General features: G+C 36.7%; 1 protein-coding gene across 2 annotated transcripts in view; it reads right to left on the bottom strand.

Annotated features, from left to right (window-relative positions):
- Positions 1–11937, bottom strand: part of fndc3a (fibronectin type III domain containing 3A) — a 71026-nt gene extending 59089 nt beyond the window's left edge. Inside the window, exons 1-2 of one of the 2 annotated variants that reach the window (XM_015391391.1) lie at positions 11462–11937; positions 3803–3946 (exon numbers count right to left, since the gene is read on the bottom strand). In XM_015391391.1, the coding sequence (XP_015246877.1) occupies positions 3803–3913 (111 nt within the window). In that variant the 5' untranslated portion in view covers positions 3914–3946; positions 11462–11937. The remainder of the gene's footprint in view (positions 1–3802; positions 3947–11461) is intronic. The other variant, XM_015391392.1, reaches the window with a different exon arrangement.
- Positions 11938–12578: the final 641 nt, after the last annotated feature.

The following is a 12578-nucleotide window of genomic DNA, read 5'->3' as shown; positions in this document are numbered from 1 at the left end:
AGGGCGCACCGCACATTTTGAGGAAAAAAAAAGACGTTTAAGTGCGCCTTATAGTCGTGAAAATACGGTAATACCTGAAGCAGAGCTAAGCCCACTGTGTTATTAAAGGAGGAGTCCGGTCATATTCAGAATTCAAACTTCTGAAAATACTTTAAATATGAAATTATTACATATTGTTCAATAAATGATAAGTGTTTTAAATTAAGAGTGAGTTCCAGTTGAATGTGCTTTACTGGAGACATCCATGTTTGTCAACTCTACTGCCAGCTACCGGTTTGTGACGTCACGCTGCGGTATCGGCTCTTGAGCAAGTCCCAATGCTGTATCTGGTGTTGTCACAACGCGCCATTATCCAAGTCATCTTGGAAACATTCTTCTTCAAAATGTTGGCTACATATTACGAGTTTTTTTCTCTGTCCAGAAGTTCTATGGCAAATCCTCCCTGTTCAAGTTGGCAATCATACCACGTACCCGTGTTGGATCATGAATCGGAAAGGTGAAATAACACATTTTTTCCCCCACTTTTACGCAATGTATTACAACATCCAACTGCACGGGGGCATTGTCAGTTTACATAGCTGTTGCCCATTTCAATGGTGAAGTCCTCTCAAAATCTTAAATAATTGTTTTCGATTGCAGGTGTGTCCAGTAGCTCCTATTGATTTCGTTTGTAACACGGTGAGAATGGCGCTAGTGAGGTATTGATATATTTGGGAAAAAATGGCTGCTCCCGGACTCATTATTATTATTATTATATATTTTTTTAAGCTGATTAACACTAAGTTCATTAAAGCACCACAAACGTATTAGTTTTAGGTATAGATAATGATTCATTGATCATTCCATGCTGACCGGACTTTTCCCTTAAAAAGCTGTTGTACAACGCTGTACTATGGCTGCTGCACAAAGACTCATTACTTTTTGTTGGCTGCACTTAAAAAGAACAGAGCAGTCTTCACTTCATGAAGGAAGACACCATCCAGAAGAAGGTACAGAGTCATTTTCTCAACCAAAAATTGCCGCCACGCTAGTAAAGTAAAGATGCGATAAAAAAAATTAAAAAAAACAGTTGAGGGCATTACACAAACATTTTAACTGTGATAGAAAAAGACATGATGCTAACGACCACTGTTAGATTGTGATGCTTTCATTAGTTAATGCTCTTCATGTAGCCAAGTTTAAACATTCCTCTGAGTGCAGACATAAGCATCTGTTTAGAGCCACAGCTGATCCCACCATTAATTGTTGGATTAGCCTGAAAGGAAACAGGGCTATATCAACGTAAACTTCCAATCCATTGACAAGAAATGGACAGTAATAATGTGGGGGGTGGGGTCATTATCATTTCATGTAGATAGAATTTAAATGCAACTCTAAGTTTTTCTTTTTTTTTTTAATGCAGCATATGTTAAAGAAAATTTGCCACTCGTGATTACAAGAACCTACTCGATACAAGAGAAAAGTAAACATTTTTGAAAACAAAACAAAAAAAATTTGTCACTAAGATAAATGAAGTTCAGATTGACTCATTAATCGAGTACTTACACCAACAGAATGTTGAAAATCTGCACATGACTAAGATGCAAGCACTTAAATGATGCATCTTGTGTGCTGCTTTGTTGCTATTCAGCACAAACACGATTTATCATTTAGCACCAGCTTAAAAACTTCTTCCTGCATCCTTGCTGGTTGTGTAGGCAGCTCCTCTTCTTCTGAATTTAAGGTCTGAATGAAGGTCAAAGTTGCATGGTTGTACTACTGAGGATCTGTTCGCAGCCATTTTCAAGAGGAGAAAGCAGGAGCGCAAACATTGAGTTAGGCAGGGGGGGGCACGGCCAGCTACAGCTTATGTGCATAAAAGTGAGAGAGCCCTGAAAACAGCTCATTCTTTAAGGTCAAAAAAGCCTGAACCAAGGAGTTGAAATCGTGTTTTCTGAGAATCATTTTGTGTAAAATCCATGTTTTGCATAGGCTCTAGACCTATCTAATTTGTTTAAAAAGAATCATAAGCCTAAGAACTAAACACTGTGTATTTTACATTAAATACTGTGAAAATGGTGGGGAATCTTACAGGTCTAAAAATCTGTGGGCAGCAGAGTGGTAACGCGTACAGCCAGGAGGCAACAGCAGCGTTTTATTCCTTTAACTCTCATAAAACAGAGCAAACAGTAACGGTGGGCATGTTCAGGCAATCAGGATCCCTTTGGGAAGGTGGTGGTAAGATAACTGAATTCATCGAGAACAACTCCCTCCTTACTGAGCAAAAGGAGGAAAATCCAATCCGAGTGAGAAAACGCCTTGTTCAGGTGAGGGTTTTTCCACAGTGGAAAATGACAGAGGCTGGTTGGCAAGACATCGCCATGTGGCAGGGTTGATATTAACAAGCTTTGCCAGAGGTAAGACAAAAGAAGTCGCTGAAAGATCACTATGGGGTCACTGGTATCCACAGGAAATCAGAGGGAGAGAAAAAAAAGTTTAAACAAATCACACAAGTGGCAACCAGAATGACAAGAAATCACTCAGGCTTATCAGGGTTGCTTAACGTCAGTCTGATACTGACAGGGCTTGATAGGAGATAACAACCAATATTTAGTACAGATATGGCAAAATGGCTATCAAAACTGAGAGCGATGCGGTTCATTAGCAGGCTGCAGCTGCTACCCATGAACTACGGTTCATGAGCAACTGATGAAAGGATAGCTAAATCAGTTTGCTTTGTTTCAGTACTTAGTTAAGTAAGAAAACAAACTGTCAAGCATGGGATACAATGCTTTAAAAGAGGACATAGTTTAGAAAGATGTCGAAATAAAAAAAAAATAAATACCAAAAAAATAAATAAAAAGCAGCACTTTATTACAGAACAGAATTAATACATTTCTTTAACTAAGCCTGAACTTTAGTGAGCTTAGTTAAGCTATTACCCAAAGAGTCGTGTCATTAAACAGCAAGATAACCAGCAAATAGGCACTGCAGAAATTAAATCGTAATCACAAAACAACCTAACAAGCAGGGCGTCAAACACTTGAATGTTTTTTTTAATGTCTGAAACAAACCTCGGTGGGTTTTTCTTTTTTTTTTTTTTTTTTTTTTTTGGGGGGGGGGGGGGGGGTTATCTAAACAATCAAACACTTTCAAAACACTTCCCTACACTGAACACTGCACAAAGCATTCATGTTTTTCTGCCACTAGTGTAACCACTTCAGTAACAACATACGCAAATTGAGGTCTGGTTTAAAGCAAACGAGAAAATTACTTCTGATGTTTGATATATGCAAAAAAGAAAACAAAAACACAATTTAGCTGCTGCAGCTTTGAGGTGACCGAAGAATTTCTCATGAATGTGTTTTTAAAATAGCTTTAAGATGCTGTCCTGCAAGTATAATAATACCAAAAAGAAAAAATACACTTTCAATTCATATTCTTTTTAAAAGAATTGGAAGAACCAAACTGGTAACCATAGCAGCAACAGCATCATGCTGAGGGCTTTAAGGCACATAGCACGAAGTCAATGGAATAATGAAAGAAAAAATCCATTAAAGCTCTTCAGGTTTACCTAAATCTAGATAGTTAAACCTTTTCACAGGGAAATTTACACGCGTTGCATATTGGCTAAAGGAGATCAAAATTAACTAACATTCTACAAAGTCAAAGATGCTTTCAAAATGATCTCAGGATCTTGCTGATCAATACAAAAAGAAAGTGTTTTCCCCCAAATAACAAGCATTTTACCTAAAGCCCTTGAACTGCTAGAGACTGAGTAAAAGTAAACAAATAATGAGTTTGCACAGGGAGAGAGCTCTACCTGCTGGGGGCCTTCTCCGTTGACCATGGCTGGGGGCGGTGGTGAGGCCAGGATTGGGAGTTCGGGGCTGAGAAGCTGGCCAGACTCCAGAGGTGGCGTGTGGTCTGCCATGTCTCCCTCATTCACACCACTGAAGAGGTGCTGCTGCAAAAAGACAATTGTCAATGGGAGAGCATACAGTGGATGACAAAGGCGGTGACGTCATGTTCTGATAGTTAGTTGACCCGTGCCGATAACAACATTTACTCAGATTGTTTAAGGGGTGTGATTTTCTGTCTGCCTGTAAATTACGACGACTGCATCACCAAGATTACCACCAAGCTCCGATAGCGTAAATATATAGAAGGACTGGATTTAGATTTATTGCTGATTTCACTGCTAAATGCAGGGCCAACAGGGACCACATTCAGTTCTGTCTGAGTCCGCTCTCATGTTTTTTTTTTTTTAATTACAGCCACTTTTAAAGCATTAGCAGGCTGCTGTTAGTGCCAGTCAGGAATACATTTATCCAAGTATGTTGATGAACAACACTACATCCTTACAAGTACCAGCTCTAAGCAAGTCTAAATAAAATTTCCAATCTTTAATGAGGCTGTAAAGTACGTCGGCCAGGAAGCAACTGGCCTTTTCCTGTAACTTGTTCTATGATGCGTCGAACCTGAGCTGGGTATACTGTTGTGTCAGCAGAATAAACATCAGTCCAGAATCTGGTAAAGTTAAGGACCAGAATAGAGAAAAGATTTTAAATTCTAAAATTTCAATATAAAAAAAACTAACAAAAAACATTCAGACCTTTTCTTTTGGAACGAAAGAAACCCATCTTCCACTGAATGTTTCGTTCAGATCATGTGCCAACTGTTGCCCACCAGATAATGTTTTCTACTGCATTAACAGCTGATGATTAAATCTAATTTTTAACTGTCTGTACTGAATTTCAGGAAATGTGATTTTAATTAAACAATGTCTAGCATCAATAGTAGTGGGTATATTAATAATTCACCAATTACATTTTTCTCAATTTAAAAACCAATCCAGAAAATCCTGCGATTTGATTTGTTCCCCCTGGCCAGCAGGTTTTTGTTAATTACATTATACTGAAAAACAGGCAGCGAACAATGTTGTTAATGAATTAAATTATTTTACTTCAGATTTAATACATGGGCAGACGGGACTATTGAGGATTTCATATATAGTGGTCCAGTCCGTGGAGGTCGCTCTCCTAGACCTAGCAGCGTTCCCCATAACGTCTGTTCAAGAAATAACTTATAACTCAGAGAGATGAGCAGAGCTTTGACTCCAGCTAGTCAACATATTCATCCATGGAACCGAAAGTCAAGCAACGCTTTTAAACTTTACGGTAATACATCAGGACATTTATAAATCTTTTCAGCTACGGTTACTCAGAGAGTCAAAAACGTAGCTTTTTTAGTTCCATCTTATTTTAACAGATTCAAATTAAGTTTGGAAATTTATTTATCGCAAGAAATACCGTACTGACTATCAGAGCATGTGAACGGAGCGCCGCCCAATTCCCACTCAGGATTATGTTCGCTCATTTGCTACGCTGCCTTAAAGTTGCGCCAGAATGCTCCGCTCAAAATCCACTCTGACATTTTTACTTCATGTAATCATGCCAGGGCCCTAGGACACACGCCGTTTGATTTAATGATGTGACCGATACATAAGTATTGTCTTATTTAACTGGCTGTTAAATTATCGCACTGTTTCCCAGCTGTGAACGTAACACCTCGCTCCATTCATGTTGCCCCGAGTTTCCTATTTAATTATCAATTTATTTTACTTGACTACGTTAAAAAAGGTCACTTTGTATCCCACTGCAAATGAGATAATAGCATATAATGCATGTATGCGATCCATTTTCAAAATGGCTCTCTCCACAACCAGAGCATGTGAGAGCATCGTAGCAAACTGGAGCGGCGCAAAATCCTCGCTCCTGCTTTTGAATTAAAAACCGCTCCGCACTCCACCGTATTTCTTTCACTCCGTCGCTAGCTCCACGCTCTGCTCACATGCTCTGCTGACTACAGCATATATATATATATACTTTATGCTGTTTCAGTATATCATGTTGGCCACTTGATTCTAAAAATCCTCCCATTAATAGGGGTGTAAATCACACCCATCATAGAGATTCGATTCAGGATCAATTTCCTGACCCAACGATTCGATTATTTTCGATACTCAAGAAAACATCATCTTCTTTTTCCTCTGCCAACCCAGCAGTTTAAAGTGGGTCAATCTGTTGGAAACTCCCAGGTAGGACTTTCTCCCGAGTCCAGACTATATCTTCATCTTGATTATTACTGTACTAGTATCTTATTTTCAGATGTGTAGTTCAAAATGATCTTTCAAAGAGGAAAGAAGAGCATTTTAGGTTAACAAGCACTCTATCTTATGCAATACTTTAGAGTTTTCAACATTTTACTCCATATAAATATTCAATTGCTGAAAAATATTAAAATGTGCTGGAGATGCACAGATCCAACTGATACAGATACCTGGGCTGAGCATAACAGCCGATATCTGAAACCAACCTGATCTTCCCAAGTGATTCAAGGTTTAGCTTTAACATAAACACAGATTACCAGATATGAATGGACTTTAAGTTATTTATTGACAAATAAGCAGCAAAAAGAAAGACATAACAGTTCCGGTGGATCTCTGGAATGCGTACTGGTATATCTATTCACAAAAACAAGAAATTAGATATTTAAGATGTATCTACTGGTATTAACAGTACAAAAAAATCAATTAGTTACATGGTGAGCTTGTAATTAAATTTACTTTTAATTTTACTTCATTTTAAGTCTGGATGAAAAAAGGTTTCTCTCAAGTGTAAATGAAAATTATTGTTTATTGTAATAATTTCTAGGACAATTTATCATCAAGAAAAATGTATTATTATGACAGGCCTTTGGAATCAAATCAAATTATGAGGTTTCGATACCCGGCCATAACCATCACAAGGTTGGAAAGAATTACTTTAGTTAAATTAGGGGTCGTAATCTGACCTATTTAAGTAGTATAAAAAGTGTTCATGATTATCAATTAAAACTCTTAACTGGCCCAGATGGGTCCCAAAATAAATATCAATAAAAACTGAGATATTATTAAATCCTTATAAAATAATATGCAATAAAATTATTTAAAAAAACAATATTAGAAGGTTCTTATTATTTTTAGAATTAAAAGATTAAATAAAAAATAAACTGTCTAAAGGTAAAAGAAGAGACACAGGTTTTTAAAAGCTGATTTTTAAGCCTCTGTGCATATTGAGAGTTGTATTAAATGACAATTAATGTGGTAGGTTCTAGTACATCGACCTAAAACAGCTAAATTAATACCAAAATACTTTGAATTTGTAGTATATTTTATAATTTTTTTCTAAACCAATTTTCTTTTACCTGCAGCAGAAAAACAACAGATTCTACTAGTTAAAATCAAAGTAATATGCATGTTTAACAAGAACATTAGAGAACAAGAAATTCATTGACATTAAGAGAATCTATAGGGTCTATTAAGGTTTTCAGAAAAGTTCTTTCACACACCCGTTTGAAAGCCGCAATAATTTATGTATATTCATAAAAGTTGTGGGGGAAAGCAAGCACAGATCTGAGTTCAAAATTATCTGAATTAAATGTTCGAGTGGAAAACCATTTACCTCATTTATAGAGAATTTTCCAAACATCTCCCCCACCCACTGCTTAGTCAAGCACCTAATACTGCCCAATGTCTTCTCACACTCTTTAAATGACAAACACAAGAGCAAAGGCTTACAATGGTGTCTATAACAACCTAATGAACAACAAACAGGCTGGTATTAATAGGCTTATAATAATGTTCTAAATAAAATCATGTAAAACTTTAGATTACATTCTCACAGAGCGATACAGAGGAATGGAAAACATAAGAATAACGATGTAGTGATAAAATAATATACATAAATGTTGTTTAGAAGAAGTAAACACAATCACCATCACAGAAGAGGGACATGTGACCTTGAACCTAATTGGACTCCAGCGCATGCGTCTCTAAACCTCAGAGTGATCTGGCTTATCTGTTAGATTTAGCCCCTCCCTTCCTTCGGTTTAAACGTCAGTCAGTCTGCAGTCTGATGGTGAGTGAAATAGATTTAAAGGAACTATTATGACAAGTGTGGACTGACATGATTTGGATTTCCCCTCGGAGGCTGAACGATCTGTTGGGATTAAACATCTAGATTATAGACTCTACCCCCGATCAGAAAATGTTAAAGGTGCCGTCCTGCAGCTTTAGTCTAAAAAAGAAAAACCCCTGAAAATGATTTATTTTAGGAGGCATTACTCTGCTCAACTGACTAGTGTTGTATAAGCATAAACACCTATTTCCTTGTTTTGCTTCAGGTTTCCGTCTTTGAAAAAATCAAACCCAGTAATGAATATTTAAGCCAGCCCTTCAATAAAAGTCAGGTAAAAACACCAGCCCACTCAAATCTTGTATTCCTTTTGCAGCTGCAATACAGCAAAACCAAAATCCAACCTTCCTGTTAGAGCACTTATACTTCTGTATCCGAACTGTGGCGACATCTGTTGTTTCCCCGATTATAGATATCTTTTTTGTTTGTTCAGAAGAACAGCTGTTACAGTTCCAGGCTCCACCTTGAGCCCACCAGAATAGTGTGTATGTGCATTATAATACCAGATAAAGCATATACACAATTCATGCCAAACTCATTAGGTTGTATTGCTTGTTGACATAAATAGAAAACCAACCAATATGCATGGTAGTACAGTAACTCAATCCATTTTTGAATCTTGATGTCATAAAGACTCATCAAGTATAAACCAAGCATGAGAATAGGGACAGAAAGGATTTTAAGTAACTTTAACCGTGGTATGGTTATGTAGAGCCGGAGAAGCTGCTTTGAGAGATTTAGAAACTAATCAACTTTTGAGATTTTTCACAAACAACCACCTTCCAGATTAACAGAGAATGATCCCAAAATGGGAAATTGAGTGAGTTGCACTTGTGTAAACAGCAGGGGCTGATGGCAAGGAAACATTAACTCAAATAATTATTTAGGCTCAACATTTGGTGTAAACAATGCTGCTTTGTATTACTGGTTCAGGCTGGCGTTGATATAATGGTTTAGAGGATGTATTCTTGGGACGACTCAGCATTTTTTTTTTTTATTTATATCAAAACTTCCTGATTAGTGTAGCTCAGCATCTCCATTTGGCAGCAAAATTTTAATGTGATGAGGGGTCCATGCAGATAATAGGAAAAAAGGTATACCTCATTTTAATCTCAACAAGGTTTTGTAAAAAAAAAAAATGTAAGAGTCGATGCTATTTTGTCAATAACTTATTCTATTAAACTACCGTATTACTTTATCTATCCTGCATTAAACAAGAGTCAACAAATATATATCCAGTGTAAAGAAACCCACTTAGTGATAATTGATAACCAATTAGCTGAATAGCATATAGTAATATGGAAATAACTGTAAACTTGCTGCTTATTGTGCAGCTTTAATCGCATTGTTCTCCTGTGCTGCAATGGACTAACTTAATAGAGCACCTTTTGAATGTGGTGCTATGGAACATTCACATCAAGGATTTTGTGGAGCGAAGAAATCTGCAGAAACTGTTCCAAGCGACCATGTTTTTATGCTTTGAAGGATTCATGCAATTACAGATGCAAAAAGGAAGCTAAAGCTATTCATGGTGTAACTAATAAAGCATGGAAAGAAGCATCTCCTTTTAAATCCCACCTATACACCACTAGGAATTAAATCATAGTGCATCTGTTTATATGGGTAAACTATAGGATTTTGCAAAAACTGAAAAAGACTGTTCCAAGTTATTTTTTTTTTTTTTACAAAGTCTTTCAAAAACTTCACTGACATAACGTCAATGAAAGACTATTGTTGAAGGTTTCATGGTATTTTTTCGGTGACAAATGAATAAGGATCATCAGTACAACCTTACTGTAATTTTTAAGCAAATGTAATTTTCTAATCTATTGTTTTGTTTGAAGATGTTGTTGGGTTGAAAAAAGGTTTTTATGTGTTTGTAAGTTTGCACTATTTTATAGAATTTTGGTTTCTTTTTTTTTTTTTTTTTTACGACTAAGACATATGCAGATACAACAGCCCTTTAGCTCGCTCCTGAATGTGTATTTCCATTATATATAAAAGTTGTGCATGATATTTTAAAATATCACTGTGCACATTATTAATCTAAAATGTAATGAGCTAAAGCAGAGGGGAAAATGTGCATTTATCACAACCAATACTTTGTATCAATGACCAAACGCAATGCATCCAGGTAGTTTTGTAATATTGTCGTAGCCCTAATACAAACAATCAGTGTTTGAATAGTGTTTAAAGTGGAGCAAGAATGACAAATCAAATCTCTTATTTCATCGCTGAACCTCACCAAAGCCATGCTTTTGCACTGCCTTCCTACACTGGGTCATGTCTTAACATTGCTTAAACTCATTACTCAATGTTCTCCAAAGATTTCCTTTACAAAGAGGCAAGAACTTTGTTTTTTGTTGCACCAATATAACCACCACACTTCAAAGGTTTTGACATGTAATTATCAGCAAGTTCATGGCTTTCTTACATGCTCAATTCTCTTGATTTGTGTTAATATAACAAGCAGCTCTAAAAACAGGCTTTTTATCAGATACAGCAAGTTACATTATGATAATGCAAACATGCCAATAATGTAACCCAGGTATGTTACTTAAAATTCTTCCAATACTTTACCAAATCTTATTGCAACAGATTTGCTTTTGGTTTAATAAAAAAAAAAAAAAGTTGCGTTTATTAAATTAAACCCATAAGGCCTGCGATTACAAACCAATTTCAATTACATTCAAACGTCAACTAATTCGATCCATAAGGAAATTTTTAAAAAGCTCACATGAGGTCCAGATTCATTAATAAATCAGAATATTTTTAATTAGTTTCACAAATTTTATTTTCAACAATCCTGCAAGTGGTGTATTTTTAAGACCAAAACTGTGTAATAACATTAAATCCCCCAATAAAGGTCTATATATTTATTGTGTAAAGAAAACACTTTTCAAAGCTTCGTCATTACTTAACCCCAGAGCAGACTCAATTTCACCAAAGTAATATAAAATCGGTTTCATATCCCTCTCCCTAATGCACTAACACCTGTAGCTGATTTGTAAACAATAATCTGGCTGAAATTCAATCTAAAAGGCACAACTTAAGCAGAAGTTCAGCTGAAACACCTGGAAAACATGGTTCCTACTCCAGATGTAACAGCTGGCCATCTTACATCCGAGAAGCTTATTTGTTTTTCGTGCTAACACCACCTCTCCATGACACTTTGTGAAGATTTAGCTCATACAGACTTAATTAAAAATAAAACTGAAGTAAATATCCAAGGAATGTGTTTCTTATGATATTATTAGCCAACTGAAGCTAACTGAACTGTTTACTAAGGCTACAGGTGTCTACTTAGCGTTATGTCACTGCTGTCTATTATCTAACTCCAGCATAACCTTTCAGCCAGCACATTGACACATAATAACCTTACGGGGGAATTTAAATAAAAGGGGGGTTATATATTATTGATAATCGCAGTAGAAGAGCGGAATGTTGCAGCTAATGTTACTCACTCAGTCAGTTGGCACAGCAGCAGCAGTCAATGCACAGTGATGTTTCCTACGCAATTCTTCCTGGTAGCCTTTAAATGTCAGCAAAGCTACAAGCCCTGGGCTACCTTCAGCAACACCTGAGAGCGACACCTCGCTAGCTACCTGGATAAACACAGCAAACGGCCAAATGTGTCATGCTAGCATTAGCTACCTAATGCTACCTAGCAAAAGAGTTCGCGAGATGATGTTGATGATAATGTGCTTTTTCTCCCTCCCCCTCGTCGTATAAAGCGGCGGCTTATTTGTGTTAAGCACGTCCTAAACAGTACAGGGCTAACAACGGTAAACGCTAAGCCTGGCCGCTAGTTTTATCGAGATAACTTTCCATCCACAGCCTTGTTCCACGAATAATAAAAAGGCAGGAATTTTTTTTTTGCTCGCCGGAGCTTAGTGCGCATGCGCGGCCGAGTAACTCTGACGAATCCCCCTAAATTCCAAGGTAGTGAATGAAAGCATTTATACGGTTGTCTCTGCGCGTTCGATTATATTCGTAAGCAAACGGAGGGAGGTGACGGGGTGAGGCATTCACGGACCTCGTTTGGTTGCGCACATTTCTGTTGGTTTTTCAGTAGGACCCTATGGTTGACGTGTCTTAGAGTGGTTCGTCCAAGTCAGCCACAGATAGACGAATTCGTCTGCAAAATAATAAGCTACAATTTGGATGTACTCCTCTTTGAATACATAAAATACATATATTTAATCCAATTTGTTTAGAGACATCACCAGGTTGCATGTAAAACTCTGCTTCTAAGTGTGTTAACTTATCCTGTCTCTAAATACTAAAGGTGAAAATATCCTTTTGACTGTTTATGCAAAGGTATTCCTTAATCATTTCATGTTACAATCAAAAAAAGATTCTTAAAGGAATTTTATGTGATAGACCAACAGAAAGTCAGACAAAGTTGTGATGTTAAAGAATGATAGATGGTTTTCTATTTGTGTGTGTTTAACTTTTATCATCTTAACTGTAATCCAGTCAAACCATTCTATCTATCTATCTATCTATCTATCTATCTATCTATCTATCTATCTATCTATCTATCTATCTATCTATCTATCTATCTATCTATCTATCTAT

This window comes from Cyprinodon variegatus, unplaced genomic scaffold (assembly GCF_000732505.1).
Source record: "Cyprinodon variegatus isolate N-32 unplaced genomic scaffold, C_variegatus-1.0 Scaffold539, whole genome shotgun sequence".
Classification (NCBI taxonomy): domain Eukaryota; kingdom Metazoa; phylum Chordata; class Actinopteri; order Cyprinodontiformes; family Cyprinodontidae; genus Cyprinodon; species Cyprinodon variegatus.
Note: the sequence above shows the minus strand (reverse complement) of the source record. Positions and strands in the feature narration are given on the sequence as shown.